This window comes from Zonotrichia leucophrys, chromosome 2, assembly GCF_028769735.1.
Source record: "Zonotrichia leucophrys gambelii isolate GWCS_2022_RI chromosome 2, RI_Zleu_2.0, whole genome shotgun sequence".
NCBI lineage: Eukaryota > Metazoa > Chordata > Aves > Passeriformes > Passerellidae > Zonotrichia > Zonotrichia leucophrys.
This window is the reverse complement of record NC_088171.1, coordinates 151,157,850-151,185,786: the sequence shown is the minus strand read 5'-3', so window position 1 is coordinate 151,185,786 and position 27,937 is coordinate 151,157,850. Positions and strand designations below refer to the sequence as shown.

The window sequence follows — 27,937 nt, the reverse complement described above, 5'->3', positions numbered from 1 at the left end:
GAAGGTCTCAGCGTGTTTGCCATGGATTTAGGAGAGACATGGATCTCACAGGATAAACTCTGACCTTGTTCAAGGCAATACAGGGAGAAAATCCCTTGCACACCTCAGGTCCTCCAGCTTAAGAGTCACCAGAATGCATCTAACAGGGGCATGGGCCAATTGTTCATTAAAGCTTTGCTTCAAAATCCCTTCAGCCTCCATAAATGACACAATTTTAGGTTCCACCTGACCTGTGTACAGGAGCTGTCAGCAATGGGATGTACTGAGGGATCCCATATGCACCTGAAGGCAAAAAGTAGCTAAAAGTTTGGGGAGTTATTTAGGTGATTTAAGGTTTAACATCCTTAAGCTCCTGAAAAGTTCTGCCAGTTCTTCAGGCCAGATGTTTTCATGGCAGGTCACGGAGGTTTGGATGTTCCCAAAGAATTCCCTTGCAGCAGCATCTGCCTGCCAAGAGAGGCTGTGTGTGTCCACCTCGCCTCTGACAAGGTTTCCTGGGGTACACAAAGGCATCAAAACCAGCACGAGGCTTTTGGAAATGGAACAATGTCCCTACATGAGGGCATGGCACTAATTTCACTCTGCTAATTTCTCTGGCACTGAAAGGAGAGAATAATGCCAGCTAAGCCACCAGGATGACTTTCTGCAGGGCCCACTCATTCCCAAACAGTTCCTCCTCAAGCACCAGGCACCCAAAACCACAGAGCAAACATTCCAGGATCCATGTAGGTCAAAAAGACAATTATTTTCCCCAAAAAGAAGAGAAGAGAAAATGAAAGCCATACCTCCAAACAGAGACATAAATGATAATCAACAGCAAAAGTGTCAGCGAGGATACTCCACAGCCTACAATTAACGTGACAGAAGGGACCAGCACCTTTTCCATGTTCTGAAAGAGAGAAAGTGAGACATTAAAAAGTAAGTTCAGCCAGTTCTACCAAGAAAATTCCATGGCAAGAACTTTCCTATTTGTTGGTGTGCCCACTCAGCTGACCTTCACATCACAAACAAACAGGGAAGGAGACCAGGATCTGTTTCAGCCTGACCCAGCCTTTTTGCTTTTTTTTGGACCTGATTCTGCTCCCACAAACCAGTGTCAAACCTGGGAAACAATTCTGATATCCATGGAAGGCAGGCATGTGAAAGGTGTTATGAGAGGAGGATCAGGCTCTGCATATCCAGTGTGAAAGTGAGAAGATAATTAATGAAGCAATAACAGAACAATTACAAACGAGCTCTTCTGGGACGGCGGTGATGAAGGGTGGAGGATGAAGAGAAGGTGAAAATTTTCCACCAACCACAAACATTCATCTGGAAAAGGATGAAATGAAGCAAGGGGAGGAAAAACAAGATGTGCATCCTCCCCAGGGATCCACTATCCATCAATTCACTGCTCTTACACCACTGCACAAGGCATTTTCTCATAGAAAGGGGATCACACAGGCTGGAAAACCTGGTGTGGAATGGCTCTTTTTTTCTGACTGAATACAAAAGAACATCAGCTCTTGCAATATAAAGAGCAAACACATGCTGTAACCTCTCTAATGGAGCTCTCTGAGCATCCTGTGACTGTAACTACCCAACATCTGCCACACTGATATCACTGAACTCGCCCTGTCCCCAGCTCAGAGCGAGGAGCTCAATCCCACTTGGCTTTCTCTGCTGCAGGCATTTTTTTTTCCCCCCTGGCACGTTTCTTATTTCCACATCAGTGATCCCTGCTGGCAGGAAGGCAGAGAGAGGCACAGAACAGACACCCAAGAACCCTCTGTTTGGGGTCACACCGTTTGCAGAGGACAGGGAGCCCAGTCAAGGTTTGTCATTAGACTGGCACAGCACCAGCGCCTCGCACTTCACTCATGGAGATGAGATGGCTTCTGACACAGCAAGGGCTTAGCACAGGAGATAAAATAAAAAAAGAAAAGAAAATTATGCATGGATTTGGGAATGAAACAGGCAGTCCTCTAAGGACTTGACTGCACTGTTTTTTTTGGCAGGCATGAGGCTGCTCAGCCTGAACCTCCAGCCAGAGGGGTGCCATGGAGCTGAGGCTACAGCAGCTCTGTTCCAGGCTACTGAGCCTTCTGTGAAGTGAAATACATCAGGCAGGGCTCAGTGCTGGGTTTAAATAGAGCCTGGCCAGTTCAGAACATGGACAAACCAAACCTGTGTCCACTTAATGCCCACAGTCACAACACGGTTGTGTGAACAATCCTGGTACACAGAGGTCAGAGCTGAATTGTCCCTGAATTTTTGAGGGCTTGGGAAAACCTTCCTTATTTGTTTATTTTGAACAAGGACACCTCTCACAGCTGAGGGGAATTAATGAGGAACAGAATTTTCACCACTCAAAGGAACTGTCAGGAAGGATGGAACAAGAACTTCCAAAATTTAGTGACACACTGTAGAAGCCTAGAAAATAAGGGGACTAACGTGAATGTCTCAAAGATGGATGGTCGTGGAGTCAACCAAGAATTGTTGGTAATAATACACTGAAGAAAAAGGTGTGGCTGCAGAAGGGGCCATGCACAGGTAGGGCAGCACTTTTCTGGGAAGAAAAATCCTTGTTTTGGCACCCGGAGATTAGCACAATTCAGCAAAGTGCAGGCACAGGAATGAGGTTGAGAAATGGGCATGGATTATAGGATGGATCAAGACCACCCAAAATCCCTGAAAGCTCCAACCCAGTTCCAGAAAGGTCTTCAAGAACAGGCTGTCTATGACAACTGATTTGCATGGAAAGAGAGACTTATCTCCAGAGAAAACTGATCTATAAAAAGGTACTCCCTGGGCTCATGGGCACCCCAGGACCCTGGACACCCCATCAGCTGGATCAACCTGGAGCCAGCATTGGTGATTTCTATTTTTCCCTTTCCTTGCTTCTCCTTTGTTTGTCTCTCTCCCTCTTTAATCCATCTCCTTTTTCCCTTTCACTCTACCCCTTTATCCAAAACTCACTACCATGTGCTGGCACCAGATCAGGGACTAATAACAATTTCTGTTTGTAATTCACTTATAAATCTTGGGATCCCTCTGTCTTCTGCCATTCCTTTTGATCAAAAATTTTGGGTGCTTCCTTCCCCTTAAGGGTGGGATGTCCCACACAGTCAATGGCTTGAGTACCCCTCTGGCACCAAAAGAAGAATAGGTGGTCTGAGGGATCTTCACTGGGTGCAGACCAGCTACAAACAAGAAACCTGAGCCTCACCAAACCCTCCTGCATCTCCCTCTGCTTTGAGATTCCCAAGAAAGAGATGTTTCAGCTCTCCTGTGGATTCTTTCCCTAAGCCTTTACAGACACTTGGGTCACTGTGATTTTTTACATCAACTCCTCTGACTGTGCTCCCACCCTGAGAATTTACTCCTGCCAAATCTTCATGCAAGGTTAGAAGCATGTTTTTGGGAACGAGGCAAACATAAATTTCAATGAAGATATCAACGCTTTGATTTTGTCTTCCCATCAAACAAAATTGAATTTGGACATCGTCCAGGCAGGGTGAGTGCTGATATCGCATATTTTGCTCCTTATAAATTGAAATGTGGAAAGGACTCTGATTTAGTCAGGTGGGGTGTGGCAGAGATGAATGTGTAGGAAGCCACAGCTTTGTTTGTCCCCCCTGCAGAATCCTGGTGGACAACAGCCCTGTCCCAGTGCAGAGGTGCATGGTTGTGACAAAAGCATTGTGGAACACAAGACACTCAGCCATGGACGGCTCCTTGCTCGCTCCCTCCAAGCTCTTTCCCAAGCCTTTCCCTCTCCCTGCTCCCCCCTTACGGCAATCTGAGTTCACATCGCACAAACGGTGGCCTGGGATGAGCATCGATTGTGACATTTGATTTAAGTAGGTCTCATTTCACTGACTTTTCATGGGCAACTGGATAAAAGTGGGGGAGGAGCTCCATTAAAGCAAAGAAAGCCCGACATGTAATTCATTCCTGAACCATCAAGGGAATGGAGCTTGGTTTTTAAGAGATGAGCAGGCTGCATCCCTAAATCCCAACACTGCAACCCCAGCTGCCCTCCCTTCCACATCCTCCCTGAGATCCCTCCACCTCAAAAGACCTTAGGTTCTCTCACTGCCTTCCCCATCCACTGTCCCACATCATCCATAACCCTCTCAGAGATCCTGAAGCTAATTAAAGCTCTTCCACATGTACTGGATCATTCCTAGCTCAGATGTTTGCTCCTACACAAGGCATCACACAAATGATGACTGGCCAAGCTTAAGCAAGGCTTTAGGGTAATAACTGATCTCAATCTGTACCTCATCCCACAGGAAAGGCTCTGATCTGCACCTCCTTCTTTGTCCTACAAATTTTCACAAACCCCATGTCTAGAAGAAAGGCTTTTGCTGAAGAGATGCCATGAAGCTCATCCCTTCACTCTACAGGAAAGAAGGATGGGCCCAGCCCTGATGGGATTTTTGTTGGAAGGGGGATAACCACAAAAATCACTGGCTGCAGGAAGAAGAGAAGCTTGCTCCTTTGGGAATATTCAAATAATTAAGGTTGGAAAAGACCTTTAAGATCAGCAAGTCCAACCATCAACCCAACACCACCACCACGTTCTCCACTAAACCATGTCCTCCCTCAATTGCCACATCCACATTTTTTGATCACTTCCAGGGATGGTAACTCTACTATTTCCTTGTTTCAATTCTTTACCACCTCTTCCATGAAGAAATTTTTCCTAATATCCAATCTAAACCTCCCCTGGTGCAACTTCAGGCCGTTTACTGGTATCTTAAAGAAGTCCTAAAGACTTAGGCGCCAATATCTTAGGATTCTGTTTTCTTCCTTCGTTATTAAGGTTTCTTTGTCCTCCCCACCTTCTTTCTCTATCCACCAGTCCTCTGTTCAGCAAACAAATCATCATTTGTTCTATTTTTTCTGACTAATTAAACCCCCTGACAGAAGGTGGTCAGATGCTGCAGGATCTGAGCCTTGCGAGGGAAATTTCCTTAAACAAGGAAAAATGGGAAAATCAAGATTGGTTTAAAAAATAAAGATGCTGCCAACAGAAAAATGTGAAGGTAAGAGAAGGAACAGCCCTATGGGATTTTCACAGCATCAGAGCTGAGGAAAAAACCTGGTTGTCTGCAGAAGACCGGCCAGGAATAGGATCCCTACCTGCCTGGACTGGAGAGGAACTGCTGAGAGGGGCCATCCAAAAACCCCCTGAAACACAGAAAAAGCTGTTCCTGTTTGGAGCTGGAAATAAAACTTTTCCCTGGGCCAGTCGGGAACAGAGCAGGTCGTTCTGAGTCGCAAGGGCTGCGGTTCTGTCACCAGGCATGACAGGGGAGGAGGGAGGCAATCAATGACATCAGCCAGGATGGAAATAACGAGCACTGCTGCCTGGGGCCACTCTCTGTCCTGCCACCTCACTGCTCTGCCTGGCAGGGCAGAAGGACACTCCTCCTTCCCTTTACAATTTCACCTTGCTTCCTTCTTTTTCCTTCTCTTCCTTTCTCTCTAATTTTTGCTCTCCTTTGTCTTCTCTGTCTCCTTTCCTTTGGCTATTTCCCACGGCATATTCTGCCTTTTCTTCTTGCTCGTAATGCATTTTTCCGGCTCTCTCCCCCTTTCAAATTCTCTGCATTTCTCCCCTTTCCTTCTCTGGCTTTCTGCAGAATGCTGTGAAAAGCGACTCGATTTGAGTTGTGCTTTTTCCATTACCCTGCTCTGGCTCCAGGGTCAAACAGGCTCCAATTAGAACAAAGTATTTCTTAATGCAGTGCAGTTTGCCCCAGACCTTACAACCAAGCTGTTCTTTCTGCTTTTCCCATCCTTTATTCCAAGAAAGGCTTGAACAAAGTCTTTATAGGCACAACATCACACCAATAAAATCACTGAAAAATTAAACCATTTATTCTGCTCTGAAATTAAACACAGGCACACGAGTTTGGAATTTGGGGGGGGCTGGGCTTTGTTTGGTTTTTAGAAACGTGTTTGCTATTCATAATAGCTGCCTTGAGCCTGACTTCCTGCACATTTGAAATTAAAGATTCATGAAGTTGGAGAATTGCAGGAGCTCCGGTTGCAAGGGACATCTCCAGCTTTACAACCCAATTTGCTGCTTGGAGCAAGACCAGCACTAACATCAGGTGAGGCTGGTGATGGCTTTGTCTGGATTTGGGAATTCTCCAAGATGGAGAGCTCCCATCCCACAGGTGCCCATTCCAGAGCCACAACTCTCTATTGGTGACAGAGTTTTTCATGAGGTCACACAAGGGGAGGTTTAGATTGGCTATCAGGAAACATTTTTTTTCACTGAAAAGCATTGGAATAGGCTGCTCAGGGAAGTGGTGGAACCTGCATCCCAGGAAGTGTTGAGGAAATGTCTGGATATTGCACTCAGAGATGTGGTTTAGCCATGAACGTGGTGTTACCAGGTTGGACTCGACTGTCTCACAGATTTTTTCTCAACCTAAATTATTCCACGCACCTCCTGAGCTACAGTTTGTCTTTTCCCCCTTGTTAAACCACCAGGCACAAGCCAGAGGAATTTGGTTTTATAATTTTTGTAACTGTCCCACAGGCTGTGACCAGAGTGCCCTTTACATCTTTGCAAGACCGAGCAAGTCCCTCTCTGTCCCCTAGCAGGTCACAAGCTCAAATCAACAAGGCTCATTCCACTCTCCTGACACAGACCTGGACCAGCTGGATGGGATTTACTCCAAGAATTGCACAGGAATGGTTTTGCAGTGCCACTGGCCCAAAAGGCTTTTTACGACTCCTGTGAAATGTTTTTTTAAGTCACACTGTATTGATTTCACTGCTGGTTGGACAACTCTTGTCAAAGCAGGGAGAGAAGTGTCAAAATTGCTGGAAAATAATGCTTTTAGCAGGGCTTACAGAAGCAAACAGCTTCCAGAACAAAAGGTGTGTGTCAGTGGTGGAGAAAACAATTCAGGAGGGTTGAAGGACCAAGAGGTGAATGTGCTCTTGTCAGCTGCCAAAAACACACCGATTTTTTTTAATCATCAATTCAGTCAGATTCAGGATTTCTCATCCAGGCTCGGGCCCTGTGGATATCACATTTATACTTTGTTGGGATGGGAAATTTCCATGTGCCCTGGGCCTGCTCAAGGGAAGGCTCAGTTTTCTCTCCCTGGACCAGCAATTTCCTGCAGAAAGACAGGGAGAGAGGGAGAGCAGGACACGAGCTCTCATTCCTGGTGGATGTCAGGATTGGGCCAGGGGTGAAACGAGATTTTTTGGTGGGTCAGCTTTGTCAGAGGTCTACAGGGTTCACTCAACTCAAAGCAGACGAGCAGTGAGAAACTACCAAAAAATTCCTTTTTTTCCACAGAATCACAGAACAGTTTGGGTTGGAGGGCACCTTTGAAATAATCTAATTCCAACCCCCTGCATGGACAGGGATGCTTTCCACTATCTCAGGCTGTTCCAAGCCCCATCCAGCCTGGCCTTGAACACTCCCAGGGATAGGGCAGTCACAGAATTCCTGTACAGCATGTGCCAGGGTCTCACCACCCTTACAGGAAAAATTTTCTTTCCAATATTTCATATAATTCCACCCTCTTTCAGTTTAAGCAATTCCCCCTCATCCTCTCACTCCATGGCAGCAATGGCAGTGCCCAACAACACAAAATACAGTCCCATACTGGCTACTAAAATTAAATTCATCCTGAATTAAACCTGTAAAAATGTCTTTCTCCACCTTTCCTATAACACTTCACATATTGAAAAACCAAAATAAGGTCTCCCCAGAGCCTTCTCTTCTCCATCATTTAACCTCTGAGAAGGGCTTTGAGGTGCCTGCATGAAGGTCACTTAGAGGCATCATTAATAAATCATCTTTTCACACCTTCTTCCTGGCAGATGTGACACCTTCTCAGCTCAGACCCTGCCACTGAGAGCCAGGTCCAGAGGATTTCCACCCTGCTTTGCTTCCCTCCTATCAAAACCACAGACTTCCCATGTCAAAGTTAATAGTGACCCATTATCAGGAACACAACTGTGGACCTCAGGGCTCCTTTTATGTTATTTGCCCAGTCTAAGAGGCAATTCTGTGTAATTACAGCACACAAAAATCACCCGGAGAGATGTCTTAACACGCTACTATTTATTAACAATCACTAACTCTTCAGTGGGTATTGAGTCCTCTCACAAGCTACAACATTGACAATTTGCTTTTAGTAAACAGCTTTGAAGAAGTTTTCAGGGCAGAGGAGTGGTCACTCAGCCTCTCCTTAATGGGAATTGTCAGGATAATTTCCTCCAGGCTGGCAGGGGATTACAGGAGTTAACAGTGGGCATTATGTACCTGCCAGTCAGCAATGCTCACTGCCAGGCTGGAACTCCCAGAGTCTCAATGTCCAGTCCTGATGTCAAGGATGGATGGATCAGCTCCATATTAATGCTGAGGAACTCTCTCCTCCTCACCAGACAGCTGTTCCCAAATGTTTTCATCACCATTCTTTAAAACAAAGTTTTATTCTCTTTATCTATCCCTTTCCAACTGCACCTCACCCAGCCAAGCAACTGAAATCCTGGTTTTATGGAGCTCTGATGAAGATCCTTGAGTCACCCTGCATCCACCCCTCTGCCAGCTGTGGCTTGGGAAGCAGAGTGAGGATCTGGGGACCCCAAGGAGGAGAGCAGGGTGTACTCCCAGCTCACCCTCAGGTCAGATGTGGACTCGCAGCTCCATCACTTAAGCCAATCTTTCCAAAGGCCTCTCAGCTGATCTGATTTAAGTGGCAAACACTGGCTTTATCTTCTTGGGGCCTATTTTGATCCCCTGGACATGGAAGGGAATAATACTGCCCCTCCATCTCTCTTCCAAAGCTTAATTCAGCTTAGATCCCTGCTGTGTGCAAATGCCTTGGGGGGTTCCTAGGGCTGTGTCACAACAATCAAGCACCAGCACCTTATTCTCTGCTGTGCAAGACATTTAGGAAGGATGGAGGAGAGACAGGACAGAGTTTTTGGCTTAACTGTTTGTGAGCTGGTCAGATGTCATGGCTGGTTTTTAAAACTTTGCTTTCCATGCAGATGGAAAAATTGTTCTGTTCCAGCCTTTCCCTTTAAAGAAGAGAAAATAAAACCATTTTCCACAATGAAGCTGGCAATACTCAAAATGGCCAATTCCTCCACGGGCAGCAGCTTTTTGCTTCTGAGAAAACAGGGGCAGAAGTGAACTTTAATCACGTTGTGCAGCAGCACTGACACAGGCACTGCGGGAAACAGCAAACCTCAATCTCCCCGTGTCAGTCCTGGAAAACCAAATGCTCCAGGATCCACTCCACTGCCCTGAGATGAAGTGGTACAATGCAGGTATTCATACAAATATTCAAAGCAGAGGGGACTTGTCCATCCTGCTCAGTGCAACATTAATTCTCTAAAACTCCTTGAAATGAGGTTGTGCTGAGGTGAGGGTCGGCTGCTTCTCCCAGGCAAGACAAGGGGAAATGCTCTCAAAATGCACCAGGAGAGGTTCAGTTTGGATTATTAGGAAAAATGTCTCTGTTGAAAGGGTGGTTGAGCATTGGGACAGGCTCCCCAGGGAAGTGATGGAGTCACCATGCCTGGAAATGTTAAAAAAATCCAGGAGTAGATGTGCACATTCAGATATTTTTAGGGGGTGTGGTGGGATTTGATGATCTTGGAGGTCTTTTCTAACCTGAACACTTCTATGATTCACTGTCCTGAACACTGCTGGCTGCCACAAGCTAAGACACATCCAAGGAGCATTATAAAAATTAAGAATTAGGGACAATTACAGGAGCTGTTAGAGCTGCTCCTGTTCTCCATGCCTCTGCCATGGAACTTACAATTATTATCATTATCATAATAATCATTGTTACTACTACCACTATTACCATTACTGGCATTATTTTACCATAGGGACATATGCTCTGTAACTACTTTAAAAATGAGTCTTCTTTCCTGCACCCTCCTGCTTGGAATTGCCCTTTCCTTGTGCTACATAGAGAACAACCAGTTCAAATTCCATAACAGACGTGGAACCTCATCGCCCTTATCCCTTGCAGCTTCCCAGCTGAGCACCTTGCAGGGAAATGTGCTAAGATTTACACATAGCTAAAATAAAATAAGTCCATAGCAGACTGGGAATGGAAAATGAGAGTAGAATCCAGACTGTGTTTATCCTGATTTAAGCAGTATTTTGGTTCCATGCCAGGCGACAGCGTTTCACCAAATTACTCCAAACCAGCCCCGCTGTTTGTTTTACACTATCAGTGGCGTGCTGAAGAGTGGTGCCAGAGCAGCAGCTCTCCCCACAGCATGGGCAAAACGTTCCTTCCCCATTCCCCTGCATCCTGCCCTTTGGAGAGACCCACCTGAGGAGTGGGGAACACCTGAGGTCTCAGTGTCTGCAGGATGGCTCCTGCCCCAAATATTCAGATCCCACCTGCCAACCATCACAGAGAGCAAATACCCACTTTCCCTTTCCCCCTGGCTGCTGAGGAGCAGTCCAGAAGAAAAACCTTCCTCCAAAGCACAAGGAATGAACATTTGGGCAAAGACTGAAGCATCTCTCAAAACCTGACTTTATCCAAAATCCTTGAATTCAGAGGATCATAGAATATCCTGATTTGGAAGGGACCCAGCGGGATCATCAAGTCCAACTCCCGGCCCTGCACAGGACACCCCAACATTCCCATCCTGTGCCTGAAAATGTTGTCGAAACTCTCCTTGAGCTCTGTCAGTCTCGATACCATGACCATTCCCTGGGGAGTCTCTTCAAGTGTCCAACGACCCCCTGGATGAAGAATCTTTTCCTGATATCCAGCCGAACCCTCCCCTGACACAGCTCCAGCCATTCCCTCAGGTCCTACCACTGCCACAGAGAGAAGAAATTGGTGCTGCCCCTCTCCTTCCCCTCATGAGGAAGCTGCAGACCCTGATGAGGTTTCCCCTCAGTTTCTTCTCCAGGCTGAACAAATATTAATTATGACTTGCAGATGCTCCCATCCCTCACTATTCCATCACTGAAGATCCCTGCCCTGACAATAGCTCCTGACCCAAACTAAGGCTGAACCAACAACCTTGAAGTAAAACACCCCCAATTTATTGCCAGCCCTCAGAAGCTTTCAGGGCTTTCTTGGCTAAGAAAAGAAGATGAAGGGATTTCAGCCATTGGGGTTATTCTGCTGTTATGAGGATAATGACAGCTTTATTCCCATTGCAATCTGAGGAGCCCCAGCATGTTTCCATCTCCAGCTGGTCACTGGGGAATCACTGGTGCAAATTCCCTCTGTGTGGAGCAGAGATCTCCAAGCAGCCCTCGAGGAATCAGCCTCCAACCCCCAACTCATTCACAGCTGAGTGATTGGAAAGCAAAGCTGTAACAGCCCCTGGATTTACAGCTGTGCTGAGCTGATATAAACAAAATCAAAAGTGGCCCCAGCAGTCGGATATTCCCCACCTGGGGAGATGCTGGCATGATTGCCATGTTTAAAAAGAGGAAAAAGAACCATTCTTCATGGAAAATGAAAGCATTGTCTCACTTGTGGGAAAAGAGGGAGTCATTTTGCTTTCACAGATTTATTGAATATATTCTGTATGTTCTTGAGTTGAGCAGGGCAGGTAGGCAGCCAGCAATGGAGCTGCAGCTGAGCTTTGGCTGGCTGTAATCACACCCAGCACAATATCAGTTTCTTCATTAGACACTCCTCACATTCAGAGGGACATTTTGAGCTCAAATACACCCAATTACAACTCTGACATTACTTTTCCACACATAACGCCCATTTTTGCTTAAAGATTACCAAAATCTTACCAGCAGGTTTATCTACCCAGCTATTACCTGACAGCAAAAGTATGAAGGGCACAAACCTTTCATAAACTGCTTCAATTTGGGCTTAAATGAACATAATAATAATGACTTGCCCATTTCCTACTGCATGGCAATTTAAGGGCAACCTCAGCCTTTCTGCAGGGCATAAAGGGCTCAGAGGTGAAGCAGATTGTCAAATTTATCTAAAGAATTGCTTTTCCGGGCCAAAGTACAACGGAGACGGGTGCAGAATAATAGAAGCAACACTCAACAGTTTGCCTGACTCTTTGAACACACCATGTTCAGTCCCTGAAGTGCTTTGAAAAGGAAGATAATCTCATTTAGCAGTAATTCTGACTACCACCCCACGAGCCCATGAAACCCAGCCTCCAGCACCCACTCGTTACCATTTTCAAACAAGCCCCTTTGTGATGCTCCCACGCCGTCCTCCTGCCTCGGGAGAAGCTCCCCGAGCACCCAGAGCTCCAAACCTCCCCTGTGAAGCCCTGCCTGGTGCAGTGCCCACAGCCCAGCCCTGGCAGATGTGACCACCTGGCCATGACTAAGAACCTTGTGCTGTTTACACGGGCCCCCACGCCCGCCCCCATCACAGCATCCTGGGGTTCCAGATGGAAAATTCAGCTGAATTTCCCACACTGCTGGGTCAGGGTGGCTTTGTGGCTCAGAGCTGAGCAGGCTGGAGTGGCGCTGAAGCTTCTGGCTTGCACAAACTGCAGGTTGTAAATATGAGATGGCAGCGGATCGACAGCTACAGGTGGAAGTGGGAAGTTGTGGACAGACTCGGTGATTTTTGGCTTTCCCACCTGCCTCCAGCCCACTCCTCCCACGCCCACCAATGTGCTGCCCCTCTGCCATGTTCCTCTCTTTTTACACAGCAAGGCACAGACACCAAGGGGATCTACATCACAGAATTTCAGGTGAGAGAGTGGAAAAGACCTGACAAGCTCAGCTCACGCCTCAGCCTGATACAAAACCATCAAAACCACCCCCAGCCTCTTCAAGAAAACCTGTGCTGATGGAGTCTGGGCTCTTGTCTATCCCTGCAGTCAGAAGGTTTTCCCTCGTGCCTGAATTAAATCTCTCACTCTGCAATTTCAGCCCAATCCCCAGCAGACACAGAAAGCAGATTATTCCCTTTCCACAGCCACCTTTCAACCCGTTTGAAGATTATCATCCTCTTTCCCCTCAGCCTTTTTTACTTTGAGGAAAGAGCCAAAATGTCTCAGAGAGCTCAGCCATCAGTGTGGAGGCACCACACCAAACATCTCTGACACATCGTCCCCTCCCACACGCCCTCCCACACTCTGGGCTGTGCCAGTCATCCTGCCTGGACCCAGAGCAGAGCAATCCCAGGCAGGTAACACACTCATGGTTCACATTTCTGGCCCTCAAATCTGCTCTCAAGCGAGGCTGAGCGCTGCTTTCCGAGCTCTAGGAAAGGGGAAAGTGGGAATTGGGAAGCCCCTGGTGTCCTGGCTTAAATCCACAGCTCCTTAGCAGAGCAGTAAGCTGTGGCAGGGTAATAGGGCAGCTGTCACACTCGCTAAGCTGCCTTCGTGGCAACGAGCCATTAAGCACTGCAGCTCAGAATAAGCACCAAACCCCTCAGGAATGCCTGGACATGCAGCATCCCAGGCATTCTCGGTGAGGCTCTAATCTGAGCTGGAGACAGGGGACCAAACCCAGCCCTGCTCCGCTCCTGGGGTCACTTGGTTAGCGCCAGCGCCGCTCTCGCCTTTCCACCAAAGGGTGAATTTGGCTCGGCATTACTCACGCTCCAGCACTGAATCCCACAACGGCTTTAAGCTCCCAGCCACTTGATCCTGCTCCTCTCCCACGTCCCCTTCAGATGGAGAGATAGATAGATACAGGAGGGTGATGCAGCATTTGCCTGCAGAAGAGTCCCTGCCAGGGCTGCGCTGAGCTCGCTCGGCGGCTCCGGCTGGCGGGGGCCGAGCCGCAGCCCCACGCTGCTGCAATCCCACCAGCTGGAGTTTTGTCAGGAGTTAAAGAGACCTGGGTGAATCCACCAGCGCTGCTGAGCAGGAACTCGGGGAGGAGGGAAGCTGTCAGCTGGGAATATCTCCCCAAAGTACCCAACGGATCGACAGACAGAGAAATCCGCAGACAGCCGCCAAGGAGGTGGGATGCTGGATGACTGCTTATTATGCTGAGCCAAATCCTCCTATTATTACCTCCTATGCTACCTGTCTTCTTCTAATATATTCAAGTGTTGTCTCTGCTAGAAGCACAGCACAGCGCTGAGAGGGAATTCCTATCCCACTCGTCTCTCATGCCTTGCCTGTGTATGTTCCAATATCAATCACTTATTTGCTAATAGGATCTTGTATTAGGTATCTGTGTATGGCACACAGCAGTGGCAATCTCCAGTCAATTCTTCCAGCAGAATAACAAACCCAGGCTGCCTCTGGCACCTGGAACACACCACAAGCTCTGTCACTGATCCCCTTCCTCTTAAAACCCGACATAAATCACCTGTACATCAACTCCGGGTCTCCTTCAAATTCAAATGAGATTTAACCTGAATTTACTCTGCAACACAAACTGACAGATCCCACATCAGTGACAGAGCAACACTTTAAAACCAGGTAATTCCAGCAAAGCAAAGATGTAGGGACACAATCCAGTACTTTCTGTTAAGAGGGGACTTTAGAAAAATAATGGACTTCTCTCAAGAGGGGGTTAGACCGTGGGTTGGCGAGTTTGGCCCCCTAAGAACATCACACATCCTCTCTCCTCCTTAATCACATTAACAGAGAGAGTAGGAGGGAAAACTGCCCAGCTGGTTTCTACCCTGTCTTCTCCATTCTATCCACGCCTGCTGAAACTCAGGAGGGCTAAACTGGATTTAGTGACAAGAGCCTCCCTGCTGAGCACAGCAAAGAGCAGCCTGTGATTTACAGAATCACCAGCTTGCTCCTACAGGCTGCCACGGACCTCGGGGGAAAAGCACCCCAGAGAAAACACAGCAGCTGCTCCTGCTGTGGAGCAGGAGATGGGCAAAGCCCAGAAATCCCCAGCAGCACTTAGACCACATCCTTCCCCAACCCCAGCACGGAGCTCTCCTGGGATGAGCAGGAGTCCAGCTGGAGTGGCCCTTTGCCACTCCCACCTTGGCATCTCCGCACCCAGGGAGAGTTCAGTGGCAGCAGAATAAATCCCCAGGAAATCTTAGGCAAAATTTCCAGCTCAAGAGGCACAATCAGCTCCCTAAGAGACACTCTACACACAGCAGCATCCTGGAGAGGACGGGGTGATTGCAGGAAGAGGTGCCAGCATCGTGAGCGTGGGAGCTCGCAGAGGATTTGGACCTCAAAAAGCCCAAATGTTCGTGGCTCAGCAATGTTCACCCTGGCACAGCTCCTGCCAAATGGGCAAGAGGAGGCTCCTAATGCTCTGTCAGGGAAATGACAGCACTTGGTGCTTCCTGGAGCACCCTTCAGGCTGGGGTGCAAATGTGGATGCACAGAGCCCGGGATGTCACCTGCAAGGGTGCTGCAGCTGGAGAAAGGGAAGCAGAAAGCAAAAAAGTGTTCAGCTCAAGGTCACAATTTCACTGACAGGCACAGAAAAGCTCTGGCTGTAGCCTCAACAACATACCCAAATACACCAAACTCTTCCTTAAACCCCTGCACAACCTGACCAGAGTTTGATGTCTCCAAGCCCAGCAGAACTGAGAACTTGCCTTCCTCAGAACAGTCAAATTTTTGAATTAAAGAGTTAAAGCTGCAGAAAAAGCAGAACCAATATTAACTAAGCCTGGAAACTGTTGTGAACATGAGAACTGTCAGTTCTCAAGGTATGCAAAAGGCTTTGTTCTCATCCAGATTCCAATTTCAGGTGATAAATGATGGAAGAATATAAATGTTAAAACGTTCACCTCCAAATGAAGTTCTCCAGTCTTATCTAAATAAAACCAATATAATTTTCCATCAAAATGTTGTCAGAATTGCTACACTCTTACAAATATTTGATTCATAACATTAACTTTTTTTTTTCTTTTTTTTTTTTCCTTTTTTTCTCCTGGGAAACCTGGATCTCCTCCCTGTGGAAGAGAGGCCCTACAGAATTTTAGGAGCTTAAAATAACCCACCTTGTGTGTGTGCACTGTCCATGAAGTACAGAGAGCTCCTGCAGCACAGGACAATCTTTTCAGGGGGAAGATCCTTGGGACAAAACAAGATCTTTGAAGGTCCCTTCCATCCCAAAATGGAAGGTTTTGAGGGACAAAAAAAAGAAATGTTGTGAGTTTAGAGAGGACCTTTATCCCCATGGGTAAGAAGCACACCAGGAAAGGTGCTTCCCATTCTTGCAAACTGGAGAGAACACTGAACAATCCAGGGATATAAATCCTGGAGTCATCAAGGCTGGAAAATATCTCTGAGATCATCAAGTCCAACCATCAACCCAGCGCCCAAATGCCACATCCACTTATTTCTTGAACACTTCCAGGGATGGTGACTCTACCACTTCCTTGGGCAGCCTGTTCCAATGATTGACAACCCCCTTTCCTTGAAGAAATTTTTTCCTAATATCCAATCTTTTAGATTTGCCACACTGGCACAACTTGAGGCTGTTTCCTCTCATCTCACAGGTCAGCTCACTGCCTGGCCAGCACTCACCCAGGGCCAGATCTGCTACAAAAAACCCCACAAAACTCAAGAGCTGCTGGTTTTGCCTGTCAGAAAACACCAACACAGAGGTGAGATGTCCCAAAAATTCAGTGCACACAAAACAAACTCAGCACCCCTACAAGTTCCTGCCACCAGCTCCGAATCTTCATCAAGCCTAGGAACGAGAGGAGAGCTCAGATGCCTCTCTCTGATCAGTTTTCTGCAGGCAGGGCCAGTAAGGAGGGGGGGAGACAACAGAGATGTATTTGTCAAGTTTTACTCCAGCCCTAAGGGCTGCACAAATCACAGAAGCATCAGTTTGGGTTGGAAGGGACTTTAAAGATCATCCAATTCCAACCCCCTGGCTGGACAGAGACACCTTCCACCAGACCAGCTTTCCCAAAACCCCATCCAAGCTGCATTAGCCAAGATTTAAAGCTTGATTGACTTTACAAAGGCCAAGCACAAGGTGGAAGGCAGCAAAGACAACACGAGCCAAACTCAGATGAGACAACCAAAGAGCGAAAGGCTTTGCTGCTCATCCTCAGGCTCCTGCTCTACTTCTTCCCACCTCCAAAAATTGCCAAAATATATTGAAAAAAGGACCACCATAAGCCTCTCATGCAGCTCTGTGGTTTCCTTTTGCCCTCATTCTCTGTTTGCACTGCTACTGTGCAGGTGTAGCACCACAAGGCATTGCCCTTCCAAGACAGTCAGGTTATAAAGCTAAAACAAAAAGACAGTTCCAAAATGCTTGTCTGTGTTCCTTAATTTAAGAGGTTTTAATCTTTCACAATGGTCAAACAGCAGTTGTGCCAAAGCAGGGCATGAGGCTGCCTCTGTCAAGTGGAAGCAGCAGGGGAAATCAAACACAAATCTGAACTCTAGCTTTTGAGCAGGATCCATCACGGTTTAGGGATGTCTTTCTCCCAAACTGACTCAAAACACAGCACTTTCAGCCTCCAGCTCCACTGAAATCAAGGAAAACTGCTTCCTTTCCCCACTACACCAGCAACTCCCAGGTCTCAGCCCAGGCAAACTGTCCTTGGCCAGTCCCAAATCAGCAGCAACACTCGTCCCAAAAGCTTTTTTTTCACTGCAAAGGAGCTGTGCCCATAGCAGGGTTACAAATATTTCAAGCTGCCAGGGCCAAAGGCTCCAGAAGGGAGATTTATAGCAATAAATAATATTAATGACACAGGCGGACGGAGCTTCTTGTCCTGAGAGCTCCAAAGGCACATGAAAAACTGCACCATAAATGTCACCACCGCAGACACCAACGATGACGAGATGCCACCTCTGGGGACGGGAGGCAACGTGGGCTTGTTCAAAATGAGATTTGGGGAGGAAAGCAAGGGAATGAGGAGCTGGATGAGGCACAGACATGCAGGCTCACAGGGCAGGCACAGGCAGGAGATGGGTCCCAGCTGGTTCAGCCAGGGTGATGCTCCCCATCATCATCATCAAACCCTTGGACTGGCTTGGGGGATTCAGGAGATATCCATGCCCCAGTTCTCCCCCCAGCATAGCCAAAGGACTCATTCTGGGAAAAATGAGTGGACTCAAGGCTGGGAAAAAATGAGCAGGGAAAACATAACCAAAGCAGCAGCCAGAGGAGTTGGAAAGAGGGCAAAAGAAGCAATTTTAGGCTTAAACCCCAAAGGAGCAGCTGTGAGTTTAGTTGCAGATATAATAAAACATGCCTGGGGGAAGGAGCTGTATCCTCCTGCAGCCATGCCCACTCTCAAATGCAAAAATACTTGCAGGGATGATAAAGGGCTGATAGCCACCCTGTCTTATCCAGATAACACTGAAACACCTGGAGCTGATGGAGCAGCAGCATCTGGCCACATCAAATTAACCATTTTTTCCCCAGGTTGATTAATTAAATAATACCAAGCAGTGTGTGAACATAAAATCTACATAAGAGAAACTTCTGCTTTAGCCAAGGCAAAGATTCCCTTTGCTTTCCCCACACTGCCTGATCCTCTGCCCAATTCCAGAAGCTGGATCAGCAGAGGACCTTCCCCAGCAGCTCAGCTGCACATCTGGGCTCACCTCATTCCCGGCTTTGCCTTAGAAGCCTCCCTGCAGCAGAAATCCCAATTTATTTTCCCCAGCCATGCAACCTCCCAAAACTTTGTCAGGATATTTTGGAGTCCTTCCCATACAGGGCAAGGCTCATTCATCAACCACAACCTCTGGAGCCAGACCCTAAAGCTGCTGAAGCTTGGGGTGAAGGGTGAAGCCCTGCTGCTGGCAGGACACAGGTGACAAATCCCACCTGAGATCACCCTGTGCACCTCGAGAAGGCTGGGAATTCTCCTGGAGAGCACCAGCCCAGCAGCTGCTCCCCTGCCCGCTTGGTTTATGGTGACAGGACAAGGAAACAACAGCCCATGGAGTGCAGGGATGCCAGGATTGATGCAACCAGCTGCTTCCTGAGCCCTTCCAAGCGGGAACAAGCTCCCAGCTCTACCTCGGAGCATCCTTCTGCCAGAATATCTCTACCTGAGACCACAGGGTTGGTGCCTCTGTCCAGAGGAGCCCAAAAGCTGCTCTGCTGAGGAGCCCAGAGCCCATTTCCCAGCCCTGTGGTGGCTGGGCCTGCTCGGGGCCCAGGCAAACACAACCAACACTGTGTCTTTAAAACCACTTCAGTGCAGATGTTGTTTCCATGGTAACTAGTGGACCAAATACATTAGTGTTTCTAATAATAAACCAAACCTTCATCTTGGAAAATGTGATCCCCCCTCTCCCTTTACCACTCCTCACCCTTCCTTTCTTCCTTTCCCCTCCCCTTTTGCCGAATTAAGCCAGCATTTAACAAGCAAGCCATAATTAGTAAATAATTGCAAGGGCCCAGTAACTCCCAGTGCCCAGGCAGATGGAGAAGCTTTAGGTGGAGGAGGGGGTGGCTTCTCTCTGGGAACCTGGGAACTGTCCAAAAAGGGATGAACTACTTAAAAAAAAAAAAAAAAAAAAAAAAAAAAAAAAAAAAAAAAAGAAGGAAAGAAAAACAAATTCAAAAGCACAAGGTGGAAGAGAGGAAGCGTCTTTTGACCACCCCAGCGCCGTCTTTAGTGCCCTGGCACCCTCCCCATGCTCTGACTCAGGGTGCAGCCGCCCAGCGATAATTTCTAGGAATCTCGCACTTTTTTTTTTCTTTTCCGGAGGCTCCGTCCGAAGACGCGGCACCGACTTCGTGTCCCCGACAAGCGGCCAAAACTTCACAACTCCTCCCTTCCACTCTCCCCGATTCCAAAGTGGGAACCCCTCCATACACACACACCCACACACCCCAAAACTGCGTGGGGTAGCGGGAAGGACGCCGAGGCGGGGATGGAGACAGGCGGGGAAGGATGGAGGGAGGCGGAGCGGGGCGATTCCGCCCCCCCCAAAAAAAGCCACGTGCGGAAGATTCCGTGCGTGGGGAGCCCACGGCAGCGAACACGCCTGCGGGGGCCGGCGGCTCCGCACGCTGAGCGGGATCCACGTCCCAAAGCACAGCGCAGGGATGGAAGGATGGATGGGGAGGATGAGAGGGAGCAGCGCGGCGATGTCCCCGCGTGTGTGTGTCCCCAAAAGCTGCGGTCAGGGTCGGGGGGAAGGGGAGAGGAAGGACGGCGGGGAAGGAAGAAAGGAAGGGGGAGGGTTATGCAAAGCCTCACGCTGTGTCGCCACGGTCCCAGTGACACCGGACTGCAGCAGCAGCAGCAGCGGTGGCAGCAGCGGCAGCGCTCGGAGCTGTCCCCGCCGCGGTACCGGGGATGCTCCGCTGCATCCCGGGCGCGTCCCTTTCCCTCCCGCTCCATTCCGCCCTGTCCCCCGCGTGTCCCCCACGCCTCCCCCCGGCCCCCGCGCTCCTCGCTCGGCGGGACTCACCATGTCGGGGCTGAGCTGGGCTAAGATGGCGAAGGCGGAGAGCCGGTCACACAGGCACTTGGTCCGGGAGGCGTCGAGCGGGACCGTTCGGCAGCCGCGCCAGGACCAGGCGCCGGGCGGAGAGGCGGAGGCGGAGGCTCTGCTGGAGGGAGGGAGGAGAGCAGGGAGGGAGGGACGGGGCGGCGGAGCGGGGAGAGAGGGAGAGAGAGCGGCCGTCAGGGCGGGCGGGGAGCGGGCAGCGCGCCCCCCGCCGCCCCCATCCCACCAAGCCCCGGCGGACCTGCGGCTCCATCCTGGTGATGGTGATGGTGATGATGCCGGTCCCGTCCGCGGCTCCCCCGCCTCGCTGTGACCTCTCCATCATCCCCACACATGTGAGCGGTCCCCTGCAGCCCCCGGGCTGCCCGGTGTCACGATCGCCCTAAGCCTATAGCCCTGCCCCACATATCCCATATACACTCCGCTAACACTGTAGCCCTGTACCTCATGCCCCATATAAACCTTCCTAACTATATAGCTCTTTCCCATATATTCCATATACAATCCCTAACCCTGTAGCTCTCTCCCACATATCCCATATACACCTCCTTAACCCTATAACCCTGCCCCACATATCCCATATCCCATATACACCTCCTTAACCCTGTAGCCCTGCCCCTCATATCCCATATAAACTTTCCTGACTGTATAGCTCTGTCCCACATATCCCATATACACCCCTCTAACCCTATAGCCCTGTCCCACTGTCCCTGTCCCTTTTGCCCCTATAACCCTTTCCTTATCCTATATCCCTGCCCCATATATCCCATATACACCCTCTAACCCTATAGCCCTGCCCCATATATACCATATACACCTTCCTACCCTATAACCCTGCCCCACATATCCCATCTACACCTGCCTAACCCTATAACCCTGCCCCACATATGTCATCTCCACTTTCCTGACCCTATAACCCTGCCCCACATATCCTATATACATCTCCCTAACCCTATAGCCCTGCCCCACATATCCCATCTACACTTTCCTAACCCTATAACCCCACATATCCCATATACCCCTTCCTGACCCTATAACTCTGTCCCACATATCCCATATACACCTCCCTAACCCTATAGCCCTGTCCCATATGCCCCATATACACCTGCCTAACCCTATATCCCTGCCCCATATATCTCATATACACCTCCCTAACCCTACAGCCCTGTCCCACATATCTCATATAAACCTTCCTAACCCTGTAGCCCTGTCCCATGTCTCATATAAACCTTCCTAACCCTACAGCTTTTTCCTACATATCCCATATCCCATATACACCTCCTTAACCCTGTAGCCCTGCCCCTCATATCCCATATAAACTTTCCCGACTGTATAGCTCTGTTCCACATATCCCATATACACCCCTCTAACCCTATAGCCCTGTCCCACTGTCCCTGTCCCTTTTGCCCCTATAACCCTTTCCTACTTATCCCACATGCACTTTAACCCTATAACCCTGCCCCACATATCCCATATGCACCTTCTTAATCCTATATCCCTTTCCTACTTACCCCATACACACTTTCTTAGCCCTGTGCCCTCCCCCACATTGCCATATACATTTCCTTATGCCTATAGTCCTGTCCCACTTGTTCCATATACACACACACCCTAAACCCCACAGCTCTGCCTCATTTATCCCAAATACCTGGGCACAACTTCCCACCCAACATGAGCATGCACAGCCCTAAACCCCTGTGACATTCACCATATTGATCCACATGTGAGACACGTGGATAAATAATCCTACAGCCCTGTCCCTACACAACCGGAACACACCTCCCCATCCCTGCAGCACTGTCCCACATATCCCATTTATGGATGTAAAACTATGGACCTAAAATACACCTCACTGCCCTCACAGCCCCATCTCTCACCCCATACACCCCCAACCCCTGCTCCACACCCCATATAGATGGGTATAGCCCTCCCCCAGCCCAATTCACAGCTTCACCCCTCCCTTGTTCCTTCTCCAAAGGCCAGGCCAGGACCCTCCTGAGCCCTTCCCCACATTCCCAGAGCTCTGGGCATGGCAGGGATGTTCCTCCCTCATGGCCAGAGGGACCTGAAGAAATCAAAGGGACAGATCCCTGCTTTCTCCTGGCATCCTTGCAGCCTGGGGAAAAGCAGCAGAATGGGGAAGGGGCCATAGATGGGGAAGTGTCCACAGTCTTCATCCCACAGTGGGGTGGTTTCCTCAGGGAAAATGATTGCAGCCCCATCTCTGTGCGAGCACAAAGGGCTAAGCCAGGGAAAAGGGGGATCTGCTGCTCTGCCTCATGTGCTGGGACAGTGGGGACCCAAAACCTGCTGTCATTTTCCACCCATTGCTTCTGTGTCTTGTCCATCCTATCTCCTGGGATATGGTCACTCAGGGAGTGCAGATGCAGAGAGCAAGTGCAGAAATTCAGTAGATGGGGAGAAGCTCAGCATCCCTGTGCATAACCTGGGCTTCACAGGAGCCTGAGACAGGATGAGGAGGCAGAGCAAAATGGCCATCTGCTTCCACTGAAGGGACATGGGGAAAGATGTCCCATCTCCCCAGCTGACCATCCTCAGAGGAGGGGACTTGGGCAGCAACGCCAGCAGCGAGCCCAGGGCAGCTCCAGATGGAGCCAAAGCTGCTCAGCAGCCTTGGGTGCACCACAGATGGCCTGCACAGCTCCGTGCTGCTAGCTCCAGAGACCTGCCCTGAGCCTCTGACAAGTTCTTTGCAGGTCTTGACCTGGTGCAGGCTCTGAGCTGCTCCTCACACAACGATTCTGAGCCTCCCTGTGCCACCATGGCCTGGGTGACAGAGCACCAGCACATCCTGCTCTCAGTGTCCCCTCACATCCTGTTCAACATGTGACACTGAGCCTCCCTGAATTATTTCTGGTTTGGGTTAGAGCACTGTTCATAATTTAAAAAATAAAATAACTTTATTTTATAAAATATAAATAAATTTATATTTTATATTTTTATTTTATAAAATAGAAATAAATTCATTTTATATTTTATTTTATATTATATAAATAAATTTATATTTTTATATTTTTATTTTATTTTATAAAATATTTTGTTTTATTTTTATAAAATAAAAAAAACAAATTAATTTTACTGCAGAAGTTGTACGCAATACACAGAATCTTTTTTTTCTGGTGCTCAGCCACATTTTTAAATATCTGGACCCTACTAAATGTCTGAATGTCCTATCCCTGGGAGTGCCCAAGGCCAGGTTGGATGGGGTTTGGAGCATCCTGGTCTAGTGGAAGGTGTCCCTGCCCATGGCAAGGGGTTGGAACTAAATAATCTTTAAGGTCCCTTCCAACCCAAACCATTCTGTGCTCCCCTGCTTCTCCATCCATCCATCTCATGGGACATAAATCTGTCTTCTCTGGATCAGCAGCTCCTCACATGATTTTCTCTGAGCTGTCACATCATTTCAGACCCTGACACTGTTCTTTGCTCTCTTTCATGCACCTTCTGACATCCCCCAACACCCTTTTTGGAAGGCACCAAGAGATCCAAGGCCAGTCTCATGGGAAATCTGAATTCTGTATTCTCCCCCTCTATGTGCTGCTCGTATTTCCAAGATCTGCATTATTGAGTTGTTCTGTTTATCCACTGTCACTGAGAAAAACGCCTTATTTATGATGAGTACAAATAATGATAAATTCCCAGACTCCAACAACCAGTTCTGTATTCTCCTAGAAAGTATTAATTTAGCTTGACAAAAATCTATTTTCCATAAGTTGATTGCTATTAATGCCTGTTTTAATGAGCGTGCTATTATTCAATTATAATCATAATATTACCCACAATCCCTAAACTTTTGGATCCAATTTGAGATGGATATTGTGCCTAAGACAGATGTGAGGTTGCTGTGCTCACACACACATGCTCCTCTCTCCAGATTTGAGGAACTCTTCCACCTTCCTTTTCCTAAAGAGCAATGATGCCAAATTAGTCTTAACCTGCTCTTTTAAAACCCTCAAGTTCCAAATTGCTCTGTCTTGTTACTCTTGCACACATCTCACTTTGGTGGATGATGTATAGCAGGTTTTCCAGCTGCTGGTGTAATGAAAAGTATTTCATTAGGCTGGGATGTGGATTAAGGATCCAGGCTCTCTTCCAATTACAGAATACAGGCGTTTATTGAAATTCCTGCATTATTATAAATAAATCTGTCATTTCCAGCTAGTAACAAACCAATACCATCAGGATTTATTATGGGTTTAGTAGACTCTGAATTTTGCTTTTTATTCATCTTTGCTGGTCTGGAGAATAAAATTCCTACACTTTTCCTTTTTTTTTTTTTTCTTTTATTGTATTTTTCAAGCTTTTAATTTGCATTGCTTGCTGTCAATTTATCCTTTGTCCAGATTTCCACAGCAGCTTTGACTTTCCCTCTATAACAGACTGTTGTGTTGTTTGGGGTTTTTTTGTAGATATTGGTGTATTTGGCTTGTGATGGGGTTTTTTTGGTTAGTTGAGGTTTTTTAGTGCTCTGTTTATCTTTTTCATTTATGGGTTTGAGGATGCTTTTAAAATCTCCTAATTATAGAATTTTGGAATCCTAGAATGGTTTTGGACGGGGCCTTAAAGATCATCTTTTTCCAACCTCCTGCCATGTGCAGGGACACCTCCCATTAAACCAGACTGCTCAATGTCCCACCCAACCTGGCCTTGGACACATCCATGGATGGGACACCCACAATTTCTCTGGAAAACTTGTGTCAGCACCTCTCTGCTCTCACAGGGAAGAATTTCTTCCCAATATCCCATCTTACCCTGCTCTCTGGCAGTTTAAAGCCATTCCCTCTGTCCTGTCACTCCAGCCCTTGTCCAAAGTCCCTTTCCAGCTCTCTTGGAGCCCCTTTGGGCACTGGAAAGGGCTCTGAGATCTCCCTGGAGCCTTCTCTTCTCCAGATTAAACAACCCCAGGTCATCCAGCCTGTCCTTTCATCCTTAACTCTACCCTCAGCTTTTTTTTTCTGGTTTTTTTTTCCGCCTTTCTCAACAAATAGAAATGCTTAAATCTCCCATTTTTAGGGCATCAAATTTGTGTACATTGCCACACACAGACACCCCCTGCCCCAAGGAACCCGAACTCTCTTCAAATGTGGGAATACATTTGCCCTCACATCACTTCCAATCCCAAAGCCCAGCTTTACTCATTTACCAGCTTTCAAAGTAGACTAGGACAGATCTGGGCCATACATCAACAGAAGTAACCTCATCCAAAAGGAAGAAAAAAAAATAAAGAAGGAAAATAAATCAGAAAACCAACAAGAACAGGAAACCCCAGGGAAAGTATCAGAAAACAAATAACACTCCCCAGATGCTGTGCCTGGTCTCACACTCCCATGGCAGAAAAGCTGACAGAACAGCACTGAATGCAATATTAGGATAAAATCTATCCAGGGCCAAAGTCACACTTGGCACAGCCTGAAATCCATTTCTAGATGCACACAGAAAGTGCACAGCAATATTGAGGCAAGAAAAAAAATTAAAAATTAAAATAACCACCTTTTGCTCTTCAAAGACCTGGTCTGGTGCCTGCTTATTTATCCTGTTGGACTCAAAGAAAGCAACTGGATCAAAGCCATCCAGTTCTTGCTTTAAAAGCTGCTATAAATCACATAAAGGATGGGTGATGTGGATGTGCTGAGTCAGGAACTTGGTGTAAATCACCTCAGAATAAGTCCAGCTACATCTTTTAATGGGAAACGAAAATCTGGCCTTCATTACTACCACTGATTATTAATTAATTAGTCATTACCAGTCATTAACCACTCAAATGCTCCAAAGACCATGTTCATTCCTCTGGTTTTAATATCCTCAGAAGAATAACTTTTCTTTCATCCTTTCCTTCCTCATTGCAGAACTCCCTAATTACCTCTTCTCATTGCCCTGCAACCCTTTGGATACGAACACCTCTGCACCCTGTGGGGATGGAGCTTGGAGATGGGTTGGGAAAACCAATTTGGAGGTAGGAGGATGTGGGAGAAGAGCCAGGAGCCTCTCCTCACTGATTCCCAGTGTGGATGTAGAATCCTGCAATGGTTTGGGTTGGAAGGGATCTTCAAGATCACCTTGTTCCAACTCCCTGCCATGAGCAGGGGAACCTTCGACTATCCCAGGGTGCTCCAAACCACATCCAACCTGGCCTTGGATAATTCCAGGAATGGGGCAGCTTCTCTGGACAACCTGTTCCAAGGCCTGGTGAATTTATTCCTTGTATCTGGTCTGAATCTCCCCTCTTCCAGTTTAAATCTTTCTCCCCTATCCTGTCACTCCATTCCCTTGTCCCAAGTCTCTCTCCCGCTCTCCTGGAGCCCCTTCAGGCACTGGGGCTCCAGCCCTGGGAGCGTTTCCATGCTGTCCTCTGGACTCCTCCAGCAGCTCCACATCCTTCTGCTGTTGGAAGTCCCAGAGTTGGATTTGTTGTTCCAGGTGAGGTCACAATAATTCCTTGTGATTTTGAGTTGTTCCATTCATGGTTTGTGATTGAGCCTGTCCAGCATCACCTGCTGCACATCCCACACCCAGTACCACTAAGAAAGATCTAAAGGGGTTTCTCCAAGGTCCAGGGAAACACATCTGAGGGAGTTTGGGTCTTGCTGGTTGCAGATACTTGCCCAGGTGCCAAGCTGGGAGAGCTGGGAATGTCCAGATAGTGTTTGGTTCAACCATCAAGTATTACCAAAGACCTTATAGTTCAGTGCAGACTTGAAATCCTTAAACTCAAATTTCAAAATTCAATCACTGGATTTTGCCATCTAAAGATTATTTCACTGCAGCAGTTCAAATTACAAAGCAGATAGATTGCAAAAGGGCATGTTTCACATTTGAATGCAAAATTCATTCACTTTGGGCCTGATGAAAAGCTCTGGAAGACAATGGGCTATTAATGAACAGGTCCATAAGGGGAGGAACATTTATGTGTTCATGTGTGCCTGCCTGTAGGTTCAGGTTTCATTTGTAAAGCAGTAGAAAAGCCTTTGATTCTGCCAAAAAATACACTGGATTTGTGCTGGGAAATCCGTGCTCAAAGCTCAGAGGCAAAGAAAAGGAGCAGAATTTGAGTTCTTCACAAATATTGAATCCAGGTACGCTAATAAGGGAGCGGAATTATTTCCAGGCAGTCTCCAGAGTGGAGGCAAGAAAGAGGAAACTCCACTAAAGGGAAAACGTGGGCAGAATATTAGAGGAGATTGTAGTCAGAGTGATTACAACCCAGTCTAAAAGGAATTGTAGAAATCCCCAAACCAGACTGGCGTGAAAAACGTTGTATGGGGAGGGTGAGCAGGGAACCTGACAAGTTGGTTCTGTCTCCAACGTCTGTGGTCAGATTTATCTCCGGTGTAATTCCAATGATGCTGCACAGGAAAATGTCTCACCATATGTTACAACATGACTCTGAACATCATTTGAGCACTTGATGGGGAAAAGCAATTAAGCACTGTCTTGTAGATTTAAACAGGAGCTAAGCACACGCTCAAGGACTTTCTCAAACAGAAATGCTGCTCTGAACGGGAATTTGCACAAATGGAAAGCTTTTTTTGTTGTGGGAAGAGCCACGGAGCAGAGAGAGTTTTTAAAATTG

The 27,937-nt window shown here is 47.7% G+C and overlaps 1 protein-coding gene across 12 annotated transcripts in view; it reads right to left on the bottom strand.

Moving 5' to 3' along the window:
* The window catches only part of ADGRB1 (adhesion G protein-coupled receptor B1), a 291,313-nt gene that overhangs the window by 67,474 nt on the left and 195,902 nt on the right, over positions 1-27,937 (bottom strand). For 8 of the 12 annotated variants that reach the window (XM_064706755.1, XM_064706752.1, XM_064706756.1 and 5 more), the window contains 2 exons: positions 20,308-20,449; positions 786-889 (listed from right to left, as the gene is read on the bottom strand). In XM_064706755.1, the coding sequence (XP_064562825.1) occupies positions 786-889; positions 20,308-20,449 (246 nt within the window). The remainder of the gene's footprint in view (positions 1-785; positions 890-20,307; positions 20,450-27,937) is intronic. The other 4 variants (XM_064706764.1, XM_064706753.1, XM_064706759.1 and 1 more) reach the window with 1 other exon arrangement.